The sequence below is a fragment of the Mustela lutreola genome, chromosome 10, assembly GCF_030435805.1.
Source record: "Mustela lutreola isolate mMusLut2 chromosome 10, mMusLut2.pri, whole genome shotgun sequence".
Classification (NCBI taxonomy): domain Eukaryota; kingdom Metazoa; phylum Chordata; class Mammalia; order Carnivora; family Mustelidae; genus Mustela; species Mustela lutreola.
The window spans coordinates 109,000,600-109,019,033 of record NC_081299.1 but is presented as its reverse complement, the minus strand read 5'-3'; the positions used below and the strand labels follow the sequence as shown (position 1 = coordinate 109,019,033).

The 18,434-nt window shown below is 46.3% G+C and overlaps 2 protein-coding genes across 7 annotated transcripts in view; one reads left to right on the top strand and one right to left on the bottom strand.

Annotated features, from left to right (window-relative positions):
- Positions 1–268: 268 nt before the first annotated feature.
- VPS72 (vacuolar protein sorting 72 homolog) lies at positions 269–13,062 on the bottom strand. 2 transcript variants are annotated; one of them, XM_059135387.1, is made up of 6 exons: positions 12,863–13,062; positions 7,707–7,859; positions 7,400–7,514; positions 6,449–6,625; positions 1,147–1,291; positions 269–867 (listed from the first exon to the last, which is right to left on the bottom strand). In XM_059135387.1, exons 1-6 carry the CDS (start codon positions 12,977–12,979, stop codon positions 450–452), a joined length of 1,125 nt encoding a protein of 374 aa, XP_058991370.1. In that variant the 5' UTR covers positions 12,980–13,062; the 3' UTR covers positions 269–449. The 2 variants fall into 2 exon arrangements, with proteins under 2 accessions (XP_058991370.1, XP_058991371.1); XM_059135388.1 differs by having other exon boundaries at positions 269–837; positions 12,863–13,060.
- Positions 13,063–17,198: 4,136 nt separating this feature from the next.
- PIP5K1A (phosphatidylinositol-4-phosphate 5-kinase type 1 alpha) overlaps positions 17,199–18,434 on the top strand; it is a 37,562-nt gene continuing 36,326 nt past the window's right edge. For 3 of the 5 annotated variants that reach the window (XM_059135053.1, XM_059135050.1, XM_059135052.1), the window contains exon 1: positions 17,199–17,677. In XM_059135053.1, coding sequence (XP_058991036.1) covers positions 17,596–17,677 — 82 coding nt within the window. In that variant the 5' untranslated portion in view covers positions 17,199–17,595. The remainder of the gene's footprint in view (positions 17,678–18,434) is intronic. The other 2 variants (XM_059135048.1, XM_059135049.1) reach the window with 1 other exon arrangement.

Below are 18,434 nucleotides of genomic sequence, written 5' to 3'. Positions count from 1 at the left end.
GCAGGGAGCCTGCTTCCTCCCTTCTCTCTCTCTGCCTGCCTCTCTGCCTACTTGTGATCTCTCTCTCTGTGTCAAATAAATAAAATAAAAAAAAAATTTTTGTTTGGATGTCTAATTTAAAGGTATTTATAATCCAGCTGCAGGAATGAATACTTAGAATTTTAAAAAGGAAGCTCACGATCAACTCTATTAAATAAAATGAAGACCCTTATATACTCAGACATTCACAAAGACTTCTTGCTCCCAACTCTAGATCAGACACCAGACGAAGGGGATGCTTCTTTTTTATTAGATTAAAAAACACAAAACCAGCAGGAACCGGGGGGAAAGAAATATAGAAAAGGGCTGGGCAAAGTTCAGAGCTGACAAAGGGAAGAAGTAGGGAGACAAGGGGAAACATGAAGAGCCCCAAGTCAGGGCAGGAGAGGGGTTTCCAAGGACTAAGCATCTTATTTGATGACAATTTTCTGGCGCAAGGCTCGGGGCCCAGAACCAGGGAGGGGCTCAGGAGGGGGTGGGCCAGGCCCCAGCGCTGAGGCAGTGGGCGGCAGTCCGTGGGCAGTGATGTACTTCTTGTAGGCCTCACGGATGATCTTGAAGGCTCGAGCAGTGGCATAGGGGATGTCTGTGACAGGGTCCCGGTACAGGGCTGGCCGATGGGTGACAGGGCAGACCTCCCGAACAGGGACCTTTGGGGGCCGCCCTTGGGGAAACCATTCCTCAAATGTTGCATCATCGCTAAAAGTGATGAAGGTACGGGAGCAGCGAGCTGGAGGGACGATGGGTCCAGTGCCTGCACGGGGAGTCAGCGCAGAGGCTGTGGGAGTCGGATCCAGTCTAAGGGGAGAGACAGAAACACAAAAACTTCTGAGGAGAAAAAACAACAGATAAAGAGAGATCAGACAGGCAAGGAAAGAGATGAAGGAGGCAGAGTGATGAGAACGTTCTGAGAGAATCAAAGTGACAGATGGGGAAAAGCAAGCTGGGTTGAATGAAAAACTGGAGAGAATGAGGAGAAGCTAAAAGAAACACGGAGCTGAGGGAAAAGGGCTCTGAAGGACATCCGTGTGTTGGAGAGAGCTGCGTGAGGAGAGCTAAGGAGGGCAGGAGAAGGCTCTCTCCCCTTCTTCCTTGTGACACACTCACCCTTCCACATCCACATTCTCCTCTTTAGGGCCTGGCTCCCCAACAAGCGGCACCGTCACCGAATGATAGGTGATTATGGGCCCTGGGCACTTCCGCTTCTTGTGCACCTGCTTCTTTTTGTCAGCCTCGAGCCTCTCGTATGTCTCTTCAGGGTCAAAGGAAAGAATGAGGGGAAGGTGAGTTCCCCCTGTGCCCAAAGTCACTTCTGTCCCACAGTCTTGACGACCTTCCTGGCTGTCCAGTCTCTGCCTAAGCCATTCACACAAATCCTGAGGCCCCCTCGCACCTCTACTTCTGACGTTTTCTGCTTGCCCCCAATATCCTCTCTGCCCATTTCTCCTGTCCACTTGGTTTCTCATGAACGCAGAAGAGGAGGACTTTAGAACTAGAAGAGACCCTTGGATAAGGAGCCTGCTGTTTCCTTCTGTATCCCTCCACAGCTGCCCTGTCCACTTGCTCCCAGCAAGAGCATCTCGCTGTGTCTTCAGGCATCTTTGGTCATTACAGAGCTCCTTCCTATTTTAAGCTGAAATATGATGCCTGATGACAGTTTTATCTTTTGGGGCTATAAAGAATGCAGGTCTGGTCTGTCTTCCATATGACAGTCCTTTACACAGTTGAAGTTATTGTCCATGTCTCTCCAGGCTGATCACAATGCCCATTTCACCAAGCCATTCCTCGTAAAAATGGTTTTGAGATACACTCTCAGAGGTTATAAGCTGGGCAGCCCACTTAAGTGTTTTGTGTGATCTGTTTTGTATCGTATTATTTTATTTTATTTTTTTAAGATTTATTCGGGGGAGGGGATAGAGTGTGTGAGCACATGGTGGGATGGGGAGAGGGAGAGAATCCTCAAGCAGATTCCCTGCTGCTACAGCCTGATGTAGAGCCCAATCCCAGGACCCTGAGATCATGACTTCAGCTGAAATCAAGAGCTGGATATTTAACTGACTGAGCCACGTAGACACCCTAAGGAAATTACATTTAAACAGAGATTTCAGGGCACCTGGGTGGCTCAGTCATTTAGCATCTGCCTTTGGCTTAGGTCATGATCCTGGAGACCTGGGATCAAGCCCAGCATGGGGCTCCCCGTTAATGGGAAACCTGCTTCTCCCTCTCCCACTCCCACTACTTGTATTACCTCTCTTGCTGTGTCTCTCTCTCTGTCAAATAAATAAATAAATAAAATCTTTAAAAAGTACATGAACATAGAGATTTCTGGTTCCTCTTAAAATAACAAGAAAATCTGGCAACCCTGCACTTGCATTGTCATGTGGCAACAACGAGCTGAGCAAATAGCTGCCTCTCCTTCCGAGCACTCTTGTAATTCACCACAGTCCCCTGGCGGACTAGTGACACTGCACTACAGCAGTTTGTGGTTCCAATACACGTCTCTTCCTCAAGGACAATGACTGTGACTCATTACTACCTACATATTCCCGGGGCTGGGCAGTGTTCTGCACATTACAGGCACTCAACAAGTATTTGTTAATGCTCTGTGGTCAGAAATATTCCTGTCCCTTTCCACTGAATGAACTCCAAATTTCTGTTTCTTAAATGTGGGTACAATCCTCAAGATAAAGTCAGGTCAGAAAAGTGTGCTCTGGGAACCCCACCAATGATTTAGCCTCTTTTGAACTTGGAATTCGGATAGGTAATATTGCTTTCTTTCCCTTCAGCCAACCTTCAAACCCTTCTCCTTTCGAACACTTCCCTGTGCCTTCCAGAAATCCTCCATAATCAACCAATGCATCTATGTCCTCTAGTTGCTCCCTCAGCATGCCCTCGGCAACTTGATTTCCCAGAAGCCCATCACCCTGTCAGGCCCTGCTCTCCCTGCAACCCTCTGGCAGAGGCTGCTCATCCTGCCACATCCCAAGCAGGGCGTGCCTGTGTCCTGCTGAGCGTACTTTGCGCTTTACACCACAGCTCCTCTACCCATCTGCAGACCCACCTCCCCGCTGACACAGATGCCACTGGGTTAGATCACCTCTCCTTCCTGTCATGCTCCCTCCCTCCCTCACCGAAGACTTCAGCAATCCTTTCCACTCTTCCTCTCCACCAACTCCTGTCATCCTACGTCACGCCGGTGACCTCAAACATGCACACACGGGTAATCCCTTCAACCTCCCATCGCCACAGTTTCTTTACCAATCTCATCTCTCAACAATCTTCCTGTCTAGGACACTTGAGTTATTCCATTCCGCTCCAGCTACAGCCCATACTTCGTTACTGCCTGCAACTGCCCCAGCTCTGAAATACTGCAATCACTCATCCCAGGCTCTGGCCCCAACATCCTACCCTTTGGGTCTTTTGCTCCCCTCTCTAGATACCTCTGTTCTTCCTCCCGTACACAGACCTCTCCATATTCTCTCTCCCTAGTGGCCCCTTCCAGGCTTCATTTCCTTTGTAAATCAAGGTTAGGTTCCTCAGTCTATCATTTTAGTCACTCTTATCAATCAAAACTCCATGACCCAGACCTGGATTGCTGAGTGCTCCTGGAGAAGTATTACACAACAGGGCAGACTATGAACATATGTTCCCCCCAATTTTTTTTTTTTAAAGATTTTATTTATTTATTTGACAGAGAGAGATCACAAGTAAGCAGAGAGGCAGCCAGAGAGAGGAGGAAGCAGGCTCCCCGCAGAGCAGAGAGCCCGATGCAGGGCTCGATTCCAGGACCCTGAGATCATGACCCGAGCCGAAGGCAGAGGCCCCAACCCACTGAGCCACCCAGGCGCCCCATGTTCCCCAAATTTAAGACTCCCCCAACATCAACAGAATATTCTATCTCAAAATTTCAAACACTCTTCACTCTCCCCTCAAGCTTTCAACCCTATGCCCAACACCTGACAGGTGATAGTGCCTAAAAAACATCAGATGAGAACCACTCCAACGTCCTGTTATGGGTTACTAACCTCCAACTATAAGCCATCCTCCCTCCCTCCCTCTTAAGCTAATTCCTTCACCTGTGCTCTAGCTACCCCTTCTCCGAAAACCTGCACTATTAACTATCCTTTCTTTCTTCTTTGTCATTATACTCAGGTGCTTCTCATCAAAGACTGAGTTCCTCTGATCTTTGAATAAAACAAGCAAAGAAAACTCTACATTGACCCTAGACCCTATAGCTTTTATTCCTTCTTCCACCCTTCACAGCCAAACTTTTTAAGCCTGCTTCAAAATGGTGTGGTTCTCAAAAAGCGCTCTTTAAGGTCACCTCTGACTTCTTTGTCACCAAAACAAATGGACACTTCTCCATTCTCCTCTTGGGTGACATCTCTGCAGCATTCAGAAGAGACTCTCAAACATTCTCTTTGCTTGGCATTCTTAAGGCAATTCTCCTGGAGTTCTCTAACTCTCTGGCCACTGCTAAGCTCCTCTTTGATGAGCCCATTACATTCTAGTGTCTGCAGGATTCCCTTCTGCCTCTGTCTTCCCTTCCTCATGCTTTCTCCCTGGCTGATCTGACCACTCCAACATCAACAGTGCTATCTTTACTCAACAGACTTTCAAATTTGTTTCCAGCGCAGATCTTTTGCCCAAACCCGGCTGTGTACACTGAACTGAACTCTAAGCACTGTATGGACTGTTTCTAGACCCCTCAAATTCAACATGTTCAAAAATGAACTCATTTTCCCCTGCCAAACAAGCTTCTGCAAGGTCTCCTATGTCAGTTACTGATGTAAGAAGCCTGGGAGTTACCCTCTTTACAGTGGTCCAAACCAACCAATGTGGTCAAAGGATGTGGACTCTAATTACAGTGACATCAAGGTCACCTCACTGTTTGTGATGGCTCTAAATCATTTCTGTTTTGAGGGACAGCTACTGCTTGAAAGCACTGAATTACCATTATACAGATAAAGATTAAATGTCCAATTTTAAAGTCAGTATAATGAAACAGTCATGAAAATATATCCTGAAGATACTGGAAGTGAAGTAAACCTTTTCTCAATCATTGTGTTCTTTTGGAGTTATCTAAATTTGAGAAATATAAAAAGTGGAATGGATTGGGTCTCAGATATTCTGTGTAAAGAATCTTCCACTCCACATTTGGGCTATAAACATTCAACCAGGGGTGCCTGGGTGGCTCAGTGGGTTAAGCCACTGCCTTCAGCTCAGGTCATGATCTCAGGGTCCTGGGATCGAGTCCCGCATCGGGCTCTCTGCTCAGCAGGGAGCCTGCTTCCCTCTCTCTCTCTGCCTGCCTCTCTGTCTACTTGTGATCTCTCTCTGTAAAATAAATAAATAAAATCTTTAAAACAAACAAACAAAAAAACATTCAACTATACATTCTTGCTCACGTAAGAGAAAAATTCAGAGAAAGAAAGACTGGGGTGGGGGGCGGTATAGAGAAAGAAAAAGAACAGATTAAATACTACAGCTGATTCTGTGTTATTTCACCCAATGAAAGTATGCCCCACACTAAGCATTTGATGGGATGTGTGCAATCTGCTATTCCCTCACGTACTCTCATGATTTAAGACTCTCAACACCCTATAAAGGAATGTATGTTCTGGAGCACCTGGGTGGCTAAGTCAGTTAAGCATCCAACCCCCTGAGTTCAGTTCAGGTCTTGATCTCAGAGTTTTAAGATCCTCTCTCCCTTTTCCTTTGCCCACCCCACTGTAACCCTCCCCAAGAATTCTCACTCTCTTAAAAAAAAAAAAGTATGTTTTGTACAGTCTATTATTGTAAACAACTGTGTACTCAGCATATAAACTGAAGAGATTTTAAAGAATTTTTTCTTTAAAATAGTTCATCTTGGGGTGCTTGGTTGGCTCTGTGGGTTAAAGCCTCTGTCTTCGGCTCAGGTCATGATCCCAGGGTCCTGGGATCAAGCCTCGAATCGGGCTCTCTGCTTGGCAGGGAGCCTGCTTCCTCCTCTCTCTCTGCCTGCCTCTCCGCCTACTTGTGATCCCTCTGTCAAATAAATAAACAAATTAATAAAATAGTTCATCTCATGAATTAATTCTGGAAAATTTCTAATTTTCATGATTATCATTAAAGTAGGCACTTTGTAAACCAAAACCGCAAGATACAAGTAGGTTAAGTAATTTGCTGGCAGTCTTATAGCAAGCGAACAGCACAACTAGGATTTGAACTTGGTTCTATGCAATTCTTACACTTCCTCTTCCCTGTAACTTGTACTTTAGAGCTCTGCTAACTGCCTTGTTTCTTGTTCCTCATCCCTCACTCTGCATTTCCTTTGATTCCCTCGTTCAGAGTCTCCATCTCCCCAGCTGCTCAGGTCCTCCAGTCTCCATTTTTCTCAGGCCCCTCAGCCCTCTGACCACAGACTGACCCAGTGAACGTAAGTTGAGCTCCTCTGTGATCTTGGCCTCTCTGAGCAGCTCTTCCTGGGTCAGTGGCCGTTCACAGTGGGGCCCCTTTCGCCGCCGTGACTGACCCTGCCTCTCTTGTACCCGAAGGAATGTCTGCCGTGTATGCTCAGCTGTAGACTGACGCATAGACTTCCGACCTGGGAAAGAAGTAAGAGAGGAAGAAATCTTTGAATTCATGTCCACCTCTTTTATTTATTTATTTTCAAAATTTTAAAACTTGTTTGGAAATCATTTCAAACTTATAAAAAGGTTGCAAGAAGAGTCCACAGAATACCTATGTATCCCTTACCAGATCAACTCCTGTGAAGCTTTTGCCCCATTTGCATTGCATATGTTTTCCCAAATGATCTGAGGGTTAAGCTGCACACATCTTAGCTCTTGACCTTAAATACTTTAGTGTATATTTCCCAAGAATAAGGGTTTTCCAGGTACCTGGGTGGCTCAGTCCGTTAAGCAGCTGCTTTCAGCTCAGGTCACGATCCCACATCGGGCTCCCTGCTCAGCAGCAGGCAGCCTGTTTCTCATTCTGTCCCCACCCCCCCAAGGGCGCTCTTTCTCTCTCAAATAAATAAATAAAATCTTAAAAAAAGAAAAAAAAAAAAAAGAATAGGATGCCTGGGTGGCTCAGTTGGTTGGGCAGCTGCCTTTGGCTCAGGTCATGATCATGGAGTCCCAGGATCGAGTCATACATTGGGCTCCCTGCTTAGTGGGGAGTCTGCTTCTCCCTCTGACCTCTCCCCTCTCATGCCCTCTCAAACAAATAAATAAAATCATTACTAAAATAATAATAATAATAATAGTTTTTCTTATATAGCCATAGTACAGTTATCAGCTTTGGTAAACTTAACACTGATACAATACTTTATCATTATGTTCCAATTTTGTCAATTGACTCAAACATCTGCACTCACTGTCAGAGCCATCATCCTGTAGTTCTAGTGGCAGCAGTGCCTTCTCTTCTCGGGCCTTCTGAGAGCTACCAGCTGGAGTGCTGACCTTTCGAGGCCTCAAGCTCTTGAGAGGCTCCTGGGGAGAGATTGGAATCAGATACCAGGGAATAAAAGTGACAAGGAGAAAGATGAGGATCTTAAGAGAAAACTAGCACTGCAGGAAATTGGACTGTTGGGGGTGGGGGAGCAGAGTACTGGGACCTCATGAAGGGCACAACAGAAATGATGAAATTATGGAAGTACAAGAAAACCAGGATACCCTCAGCACCTTATAGGCTTTGGTGACTACTCGGCGCTTCCTTCTTGGCTCTTCTGCTTCTCCATCACTGGATGGTTCATCCCCTTCATCAATGTCAAAGTCAGAGTCCACCTCATCCTCTGTGTCTGACTGGTCCCCTTGATACTCATCATCACCTGATTCCTGAGGACATAGGGAGATGAGGTTCTCACTGTCACTGAGTCATCAGTGCCCCTCCAGGAACAGACTCTCTTTGCTTTCTTGATTTAAGAGTTGCTCCGCTCTCCTTCCCAACCCAGTCCTTCAATTTCTTCAGGCAAGAAGCCTTCCAAGCTGATGGCCTTGGGCACCAGCACCACCCCTTCCAGATTAATCAACTGCTCTTTACTTGTTGCACACTGTGTTAAATGCTGGGATACAAAGGATGTGGTTTAATCTCTACCTTCAGGGGTCTCACAGTCTGGCAGAAGATAGGACTTAGTGTAAAAGGAAGTTTGAATACAAAGCAACTATAAAGTATCAAACAGTACTAAACAGTACTAAAATGTTACAGGAGGGATGCCTGGGTAGCTCAGTCAGTTAAGTGGTCAACTCCTGATTTCAGCCCAGGTCATGATCTCAGGGTCCCCAGACTGAGCCACATGTTGGGCTCTGTGCTCAGCTCAGCAGAGAGTGTGCTTGAGGATTCTCTCTCCTCTCCCTCTGCCCCTGCTCCGGCTTTCTCTCTATCAAATAAATAAATAAATAAATCTTTTTATTTTTTTAAAATTTTTATTATTTTTTTAAAAATATTTTATTTATTTATTTGACAGAGAGAGATCACAAGTAGGCAGAGAGGCAGGCAGAGAGAGAGAGAGAGGAGGAAACAGGCTCCCTGCCGAGCACAGAGCCCAACGCGGGACTCGATCCCAGGACCCTGAGATCATGACCCGAGCCGAAGGCAGCGGCTTAACCCACTGAGCCACCCAGGCGCCCCAATAAATCTTTTTATTTTTATTTTATTTTTTTTTTAAGATTTTATTTATTTATCAGAGAGAGAGAGGGAGAGAGAGCGAACACAGGCAGACAGAGTGGCGGGCAGAGGCAGAGGGAGAAGCAGACTCCCTGCCGAGCAAGGAGCCCCATGTGGGACTCGATCCCAGGACTCTGGGATCATGACCTGAGCCCAAGGCAGCTGCTTAACCAACTGAGCCACCCAGGCGTCCCCCCAATAAATCTTTTTAAAAGTACAGGAGCTCAGAGGAAGGCACACTTCCCATAGACTGGTGGTCTGGGAAGGTCTAAACTTTACACTTTATTCCTTTAGAGCAGGGATTGGCAAACTTTTACTGTGAAGGGCCAGAACAGTGGGCCACATTTGACCAGCAGGTCAGGGTTTGCTGAACCCTGTTTTAGACTCTAAAGAACAAAGATGACTTGAGTTGTGGTTTAAAATACTGGGGGGGGAGGGGATGCCTGGGTGGCTCAGTCGGTTAAGTCACTGCCTTCCACTCAGGTCATGATCCCAGGGTCCTGGGATGAGTCCCACATCAGTCTCCTTGCTCAGCAGGGAGCCTGCTTCCCCCTCCCCCTCTACCTGCCTCTCTGCTACTTGTGATCTCTCTGTCAAATAAATAAATAAAGTCTTTAAAAATAAATAAATAAAATAAAATACTGGTAGTGTTCAGGCAGCCAAGAGGGCAGAGGTATCATGGGTAGATAGAACAGCAAGAAAAAAGGTGCAGAAGCAGGAATGTGTATACTTTGTTTATGGAATATTTAGACCTAAGTAAAGCAGGTTTGTCTTGGTATAGAAATCTTCCTAGCTGACTGCCTTTGATTCCAGCACAGCCTTCTTCCAACATTAACTAACTGCCTTATGCTAGAAGACTTGAAAAGACGGCATTCGGTCAATAGAGAAACTTACATATCAGGCTAATAAATTAATGACTTATATAATTTATAAGCAAGTGATTCTCAATCCTCTCCCTCTCCTTACTTGTCCCACTACTGATAATCATTATTGACATAAACTTATGAGAAATAGGTCTCATTCCTCAGGTGTGTTGGAACAGATAAATTATGGGGTACCAGTATTCCATATAATGGGGAGCCAAAGAAGACTTGGGGAAATAGAAAAACTGTATACAAGGGGTGTTTCAGAAAGCTCTGGAGGTGGGGCGCCTGGGTGGCTCAGTGGGTTGAGCCGCTGCCTTCAGCTCAGGTCATGATCTCAGGGTCCTGGGATCGAGTCCCGCATCGGGCTCTCTGCTCAGCAGGGAGCCTGCTTCCTTCCCTTCCTCTCTCTCTGCCTGCCTCTCTGCCTACTTGTGATCTCTCGCTGTCAAATAAATAAATAAATAAAATCTTTTTTTAAAAAAAAAAAAAAGAAAGCTCTGGAGGTATGCAGCTGAGTGGAGTAGAGAACATATAGAGTATAGCCTAGAATTGAGGGGCTACAGGTCAGGGCTAGAATGGCAGTCACATCGAAAAGTAAAGGGAAAAACACAGTTGGGGGCAGGGGAGTCAACTGGGCAGGGTGGCACCTCAAACATGTGGCTCTCCTTCAATCAATGATGTAGACCAACAAGCTGATCTTGGTACACATGCTGCCAAAGCAGGCAAATAGCACAGACAGTTGACACTCCAAGCTAGCCAGAGTTCAATCTTGCACAGATGACCATCATTTCCTCCCAACTGATGTTTGTGAAAGACAGCCTGGGAACACATTAATCCCCTAGCTCTAAGTATTAAGTCATCTCACCAGAGAGTAGTTCAACCACACGGTAGCTTAATGTCCAATCAAAATGCTTTCACTAAGTTATGGATTTACTACCATTCCTTTGGCTTTTATCAAGGGTCATTAATAGCCATGACTAGATAAGAGAATGTTTCTACATTACCTACTGAACCCCTGTTACTTTATATATCTTATACAAGAATGCAATTCTTCCTGGGATTTAATGCTGAATAAGTTTCTCTCTCTTAAAGAATATATATGCCTCTTTCTTATTGAAAAAAGAAATTCAGGGCTTGGCTGCCAGGAAGCTCACAGCTAAATTTAATATCAATTGCTATTACCAATTTAGCAGAGGCTCCTGGTACAATTACTTCAGATCTGTCTCTATTTTTACTGTTCCTACTTTTTGTTTGTATGGTAAGCCTCCTTTAATCTCTTTTGGAAGCATGAACGGTACATATTAAATAACGACTCATAAAATGACAGGAATAGGAAAATGGCCTTTGGGGGAGGGATGAGAACATTCTATTTTAAACTATAGTTGGTCAGGGATGTGTAAGTAATGACTCCCAGTCATCAAGTCCTGTGGATTCAATTTCCTTAATTTGTCTTGTAACCTACTGCCCATGTTTCCCTACTCCCACTACCTCCTTCAAGCCATTCTCCTCATTAAAGAGTGAGCTTTCTAAAGTACATATTTGATCATGGTACTTTGATGAATGGATGGAGAGTAAACTCTCTAACATGCTTCACAAGGCCCAACATGGTCTGGCCTTTGCCTACTCCCTCCGGCCTTACCAACCTTTATTCTACTGTAAGGTTTGGAGAATGAAAGTAGGCATGCAATTACCAGACCGAGACTCCATACCTTTACACATTCCACCCTAGACCCTTGGTGGGTTAACCTTTCTCCTTACCCCGGTCCCAGCCAAGGCTTACTTTTCATACTGTAGTGAGTTTAAACACTATGTTCCCCAGGGATGCCAATCCTGACCAATAACTTGGGCTCCCACATTTTACCACAGCATCTCTATACTTATCGTACTCTTTATCACACAGTATTTCAACTGTTAATCCAACTGGTTGCCCCACTGGGGTCAGGAATACAAACAAAGTGGTGTTTTCAATACTCTCTGCTTCCCCCAGAACTTAAAATAGTGGTTGACTTGCCCTAGCTTCTCAAAAGATATTTTAAGAATGGACAGATTCAGGATGCCTGGGTGGCTCAGTAGGTTAAGCAGCTGCCTTCGGCTCAAGTCATGATGCCAGTGTCCTGGAATCCAGTCCCACATGGCGGGGGGTGGTCCTTGCTCCGCGGGGAGCCTGCTTCTCCCTCTGCCTCTGCCTGCCACTCTGCCTGCCTGTACTCTCTCTGTCTGACAAATAAATATAAAATCTTAAAAAAAAAAAAAAACGGACAGATTCAATCAGTACCAGGACCAACCTAATCCAGAGAATGGACCTATACCGTTGAAGAAAACAGACCATTTCTAAACTTACAGAGCTTACAACCTAATAGAAAAGTATAAACAGGGACGCCTGGGTGGCTCAGTTGGTTAGGCAGCTGCCTTCGGCTCAGGTCATGATCCCAGCGTCCTAGGATCGATGTCCCACATCGGGTTCCTTGCTCAGCGGGGAGCCTGCTTCTCCCTCTGCCTCTGCCTGCCTGTGCTTGCTTTCTCGCTCTCCTTCTAACAAATAAACAAAATAAAATCTTTTTTTTTTTTTTAAAGATTTTATTTATTTATTTGACAGAGAGAAATCACAAGTAGATGGAGAGGCAGGCAGAGAGAGAGAGAGGGAAACAGGCTCCCTGCTGAGCAGAGAGCCCGATGTGGGACTCGATCCCAGGACCCTGAGATCATGACCTGAGCCGAAGGCAGCGGCTTAACCCACTGAGCCACCCAGGCGCCCCAAAATAAAATCTTAAAAAAAAAAAAAGTATAAACAAGTAGGCAAACCAAATCTAATTACAATTTGAGCTCTATTCTATTAAGCAGCAGTCAAGGAAGGGTTAGTTAACTAAGGAGCATTTACATTAAGAGTTGAAAGCCGAAAAAAGAGCAGACTAAGCCCCTCTATCTTTTGAAGAGACTCCTTTCTGTACTTCAGGTGGACAGCTAGCTAGGCAGTGGGCCAACGAGTATATACCGCGTGACTACGATGAGCTCGCGCACGTTGTTAGACGTCGGAAGTGCGGCGAAACGTGCAACTAGAGAAGTACACAATTGGTTTCTTCCATATTCGGGGGGTGCCTCCGGAGAGCCCCTCCATCCCTGACCCCTCCAAACCCATCCAGGACTCCCCTCTCCAAGGCTCCATTTCATCCCCCGGCGACTCTCCCACCCGGTCTCCAGTACCAGCTCCCAGGGCTCCTCTACATTCCCCGCCCCCTTCTTTGTCCGAGGTTTCTGTTCTGGACTCCTTTTAGCTTCCTCCCCTCCCTCTTCCTGGGCCCGGCTCTTGCCTCCGTGAAACCCCCATAAGTCGTCTGGTAGAACTCGTCTTCCTCCTCTGCCTCCAGGAGCCCAGAAAGCCGGTTCCCCGCAGTCTTCCGGGGGGCCCGGCCCCCAGCCAAACTCATCCTGCCTACCGAGACTGCGCCGCTACCAGCGGCCCCACACCCAGTGCGGCTATCGGAGCTCGGCGATCGACACCACTACCTGCGGATGGCTGGCGGCGGCGGAAGCCTCTGGTCCACAGGCAGACGTAGCAGAGCGTCGAGAGGCTTCCAGTTGCGTCCTCCAAGCCCTCCTCACTCTGCAGACCCGCCGGCTGCCGACGCGGAGATCACCCCAAACTCTCTGCCCTTGCTCTCGCCGACTTAACTGTGGAATGACTGGGTGTCACCAGGAGCCTTAGTACCCTAAGTCCAGAATTGGGGAGTCAACAAATTTTCACTTAGAAGAGGTCAGACCCCCCTCTGCTCCAGTCCGTTTTCCATTCTGCTTCTAGTAGTGAACGTTTTTTAAAAACCCAGACTTTGTCTCTCTTCTACTCAAAGATCTTTAATGGCTGCCCGGCATCTTCAGATTAAAGTCCCAAATCCTTGAGGCAGAATAGTAGTGTGGTTAAGAGCATAGCTTTAGAGCCAGCCAGACTTGAATTTGAGTAGAAGTTAGTATTCTGGCTAGTAGAAGTTAGTGATTTTGGACAAGTGGCGGAATCTCGGTTTTCTCATCTGTAGAAGTGCAACTAGGGGTATCCGGCTGTCTCAGTGGATAGAGCATGGGACTCTTGATATCGGGGGTTGTGAGTTCAAGCCCCACTTGGGCCTGGAGCCTACTTAAGAAAAATGATAAAATGGAACTAATAATATCTACTTTTTAGGGACGCCTGGGTGGCTCAGTGGGTTAAAGCCTCTGCCTTCGGCTTACGTCATGATCTCAGGGTCCTGGGATCGAGCCCTGCATCGGGCTCCTTGCTCACTAGGAAGCCTGCTTCCCCTTCTCTCTCTCTCTCTCTCTCTGACGGCTGCTCTGCCTCTTTGTGATCTCTGTCTCTCTGTCAAATAAATAAATAAAATCTTTAAAAAAACATATCTACTTTTTAAAGTTGTTGAAAAAGGAGTGAGGGGATAGGGTGGCTGGGATAGGTATAGGGTGATGGACATTGGGAAGGGTAAGTGTTGTGAGCACTGTGTATTGTGTAAGACTGATGAATCACAGGCCTTACTCCTGAAACAAATATTATTATATAAATAAAGTTGTTGAAAAGGATAAGAGATATACTCCTTGTAAACTGCTTCACACAGGATTTAGTAAGCACATAGATGGTTAGAAGGTGGTAACTACTACTAACATGGCATTCAAAATCCTTAATAATTTGGCCTCTCCCTGTCTTTCTAGCCTTACCTCCTTCCCTATCCCATCCCAGCATCACTTCCCAATTCTGTCGTGCCTGCGTGCTTTTCCTTCTCCTGAGGATTCTTTCCCTATCTTGTATACCTGGCAAAATTCTGGTTCTATAAGATGGGGAAGTCTTCTCACTCACCCACCTCATTTCCTGGCCCTGTGATATGGTCTGACTGCTTTCCATGGCCCTTTCTGACAGGTCTTCATTCATTTACTTACCAAATATTTACCGCATTCCATAATTCTGCCCATAACCATGGAGATCATGCCTCCTCCATTCTCCAGAGTAGTTTTAATCTCATACAGTCTGTGGTATTTTCAAGACCCTTTGTCAACTTCTTTCCCCATCTTTTACACTGAAAATGTGGTTGTCAAACCATAGCAACTGTATGTACTCTATGATGGCAGCTATTACATTTTAAAGGTTTTTTTTTTTTTAAGATTTTATTTATTCGACAGAGAGAGATCACAAGTAGGCAGAGAGAGAGGAGGAAGCAGGCTCCCCACCGAGCATAGAGCCCGATGCGGGGCTCGATCCCAGGACCCTAGGATCATGACCTGAGCCGAAAGCAGAGGCTTTAACCCACTGAGCCACCCAGGCGCCCCAGCTATTACATTTTATCCTAATAATTTATATGTATGCTTTATTAGCCTGTGACCTTTTGAGGGCATGGACTTTATCTTCCTCTGTGTATACCAGGAACTCTCATAGTGCCTAGGATATAGTTGGAGCTAATTAATGTCAATTCAATGAATGAATTAATGAATGACTATTGAATGAATAAGATACCCATCCTCTTATTTTGCATCTAGGTTGATCTTACTTGCCTGTAGCCCCTCCATTCCGACTTTAGGAACTGTTATGAGACATGAAAGTCACTTTAATAAAGCTCTGTGTGTGTGCGTGCGTGTGTGTGTGTGGCACACAAGCACATTATATCTGTTAAGTTTGTATATGGACCCTATTTTCAGATTGCCAGATTGCTCTGCTTTTGCAAAATATATATTGGTGAACTCCCTTCTCAATTTCCTTGGGGGCACCAAGCCAACATGTCCTGCTTTGCCTCTGCTTCCACACCCTGCCACGTCACCCCAGTTCTGCTATGCCAGGAATGTTACTGGGGAAGAGTGGTTCTATGACTCAGAGGACACCCCACGGATTGGAGTGGGAGTGGAGAACAAATTTTCTGTCTCCACAGAGACAAAGTATGGGAGAAAAGATGGGAGACACCCCTAGCCCTACTTTTTGAATTTTGCATTCAGCCATTCACATATTCAGGAGACACATATTATATACTTACTTTGTGCCAGGCAGTATTTTAGAGGTTTGAGATCTAAAAATCGATAAGATGTAATCTTTGCCCTGAAATGTTCAATCTTAGGAGGGAGACAAACTAGTAAGTAGTCTGACATAATACTAGGTAGTAGGAGTAATAGTAGCCATTTTCTGGTACATAAAGAGAAATAAAGATCTGTAAGAGGCTACAAAACAGGGATCTCCTCTTTTCAGGATGGCTGAAATCAAATTCGCTGATCAAATTCCAGGGAGAACATCCCCCCGTTTGACCTACTGCCTTGTCAATCAGGACTTTATTGGTCTCTTTCCAATTCTAAAAGCAGAAACAGCTTTATATCTACACCAGATGATTTCTAAAATAACTCAGGAAATGGTAGCAGCTCCATGCTTTATGAAAACAAGGATAATTTATTCAACAAATATTTATTGACGATCTGAGTGAAATCCTATGCTAGACAGTGTGCCCCCACCTGTTTAGTTGGCTGCAATTGTAAAATACTTAAGTGTCCTACAATTCCATTACTATGGGATGAAATGTCAATCCAATCATGTGAAGTTTGTCTACCTTCAGCATCTAAAGGAATATGAATAATCCAGCAGGTGGCAGCAGGGAAACAATTATTTTTATCTTGATTTGCGAGAGGTAGAAGGCAGCGATAGTCTGGGCTTTCTGGTCCTAGGTTCCCTTTCTAGAATCGGGAAGACCCCCGGATAGAGGATAACCAGACCATCTTGGGCGCTACAAAAGCGAGACACCCCCCCCCATTTCTCTTCATTAATTCCACAAATAATTATTAAGCCTCTACCATGTGCAGAGTCACAGATGGGAGAAGCTGGAAATATAAGAGTGAAACAGTCTTTGCTTACAGTCTGATCAAGGAGAGAGAGGTCTTAAGATCCCTACCTAGGTTCACAATCTCTAGGGTACTTTGTTAAAACTGAGTAGTGTTAGTCCACACACTAGACTAGAGTGGGTAATTCATTGTATCTCCATGCCCTTTGGTGCACAGATTAACAGTTAAAGAGCTAAGGGCTTGCTTGGATGGCGGGAAGACTGTGATATGGTGTGACTGCTTTCCATAGCCCTTTCTGACAGGTCTTCGTTCATTCATTTATCAAATACTTACTGCATTCCGTAAGTGTGCCCAGGGCTGCGTTTGAGGCAAAGTGTAGACCTGTTTTGAATGTCATTCAGAGGCAGACAAGACTGCCGAGCACGTTACAGTAAACAAAGCAGTAAAGCCGGAAGAATACTTAGTCGCATGTGATGTTTTGTGATATTTGAGTGCTTAGTATCTTTGTCTCGACAAAGAGTGCTTTTGTAGGGAGTTCTTCCTGGGCTCTAAAATTGAGGGCCGACAGAGTAGGCTCACTTATCCCGAGCTCCGGCAATTCAACGGGGTCCTTTCGCAGAGCGGAATATAAATTGACCCACTGAGCCACCGTAGGGACGGTCTACAGTCGGGAAGGGCTTGTCTTCGACGGGTGGATTCGTTAGGGCGTGGGGAGCCCGTGTCATATGACCAGTAGCAGCCTCCCCTATTGGCTCTCAGGGGCCACCTTTTCTGCCCAGTCGAGTGGGCTGAAACGCTGGAGAGGTTAAGCGCATGCGCAGTTCCCGGATTTCCCTAGCCTCCCAGAGTGGAGCGGTGGGGTTGGGCGATAAACAGGCTGTGGCTAGGGAGGAGGGGTGGGAGGGTTTGTTCCGTTGGGACTTTTCATGCCCTTTTATTTCTTTAGGTGTGGTTAGGTTCAGCAGCCTGAGCGAGCGTATTCTCTTGTGAAAGGGGATTAAGAAGCTCCCGCGGAGAGCGGTCGGAGTTGCGGAGGGGTGCGAGACAGGAATTCTCCCCTATGCCAGCGAAATGGTGCGGCCCTGAGCTGTTTCACTACCCGGCCCGACGAGTCTGAGAGAGGCCCCGGAGGGGGCAGGGAGGCGGCCCGCAGAACGCGGGTCCTGTGAAGAGACGTGGAGAAGATTCGATTTGGAGAAGAGGAAGAGCCCGATTGAAGGGGAGCGAGGCCGCTGAGGGGGAGGGGGCTGCCAAGATGGCGTCGTCCTCCTCTGGGCCGTCGGCGGCCGGCGTTTCAGCCTTGGATCCCGCGGTCTCTTCCGGCGCCTCTTCCTCAGGTAATCAGGGTGGGGCGTGGGCAGGGGTCTGAGGACTGCTGGTGCGATGGGAACGAGAGCTAGACCTGGTAGGGCACCTGTAACTGGGGATGTCCGAGGAGCTGCCGGTAAGGAGGACAGAGGCCGGGCTTTCAAATAGGAGGGCTTTCTGAGCGGGCACGGGGAGTCTGAGGAAAGGATGGATTTGGTGAGGAAAGGGTGACTGTCAAAAACACTAACTGTCTTCAGGAGACCGAATTGAGGACTTGAAGTAGTAGGGTTAGGAGGGGATGGAGATTGGGGGTGGAGGTGGGAGGGAAACAGAAGAGAAATCGAAAGGAACGGACAAAACTAAAATAAATGGAGGCTTCATAAGTAGAGGAATGAGTGTGAAAGGCAGGTGGAACCCAAGTTGATTATGAGGTTAATTGGATGAACCTGTGGGAGAGAAGCCATGGAGTTGAAACATGTTTAAGAGTTAAGTGACGCTTGCTTTCGATTTGCTGTGGAGTTAGGGAATTGTGGATTTTGTTGGGGGTGGGAGTTATTTGAGACCTCTTTTTCCTTAGAGACTCCCCTTCATACGTCATTCCTTCTCACTTAGTGCCCCCCCCCCCCGCCACGCGCACGCATTTGTACACACATATATATCAAACACCCTACTGCGGTGATTCCCATTTCTAGACTGCCCACTTTTGGGAAGGAATGGAACGTTTTGAAGGAAAGTGGAAAAAAAACCCTAAAAACAGATGGAGAAGGTGGAATGATGCATTACAGG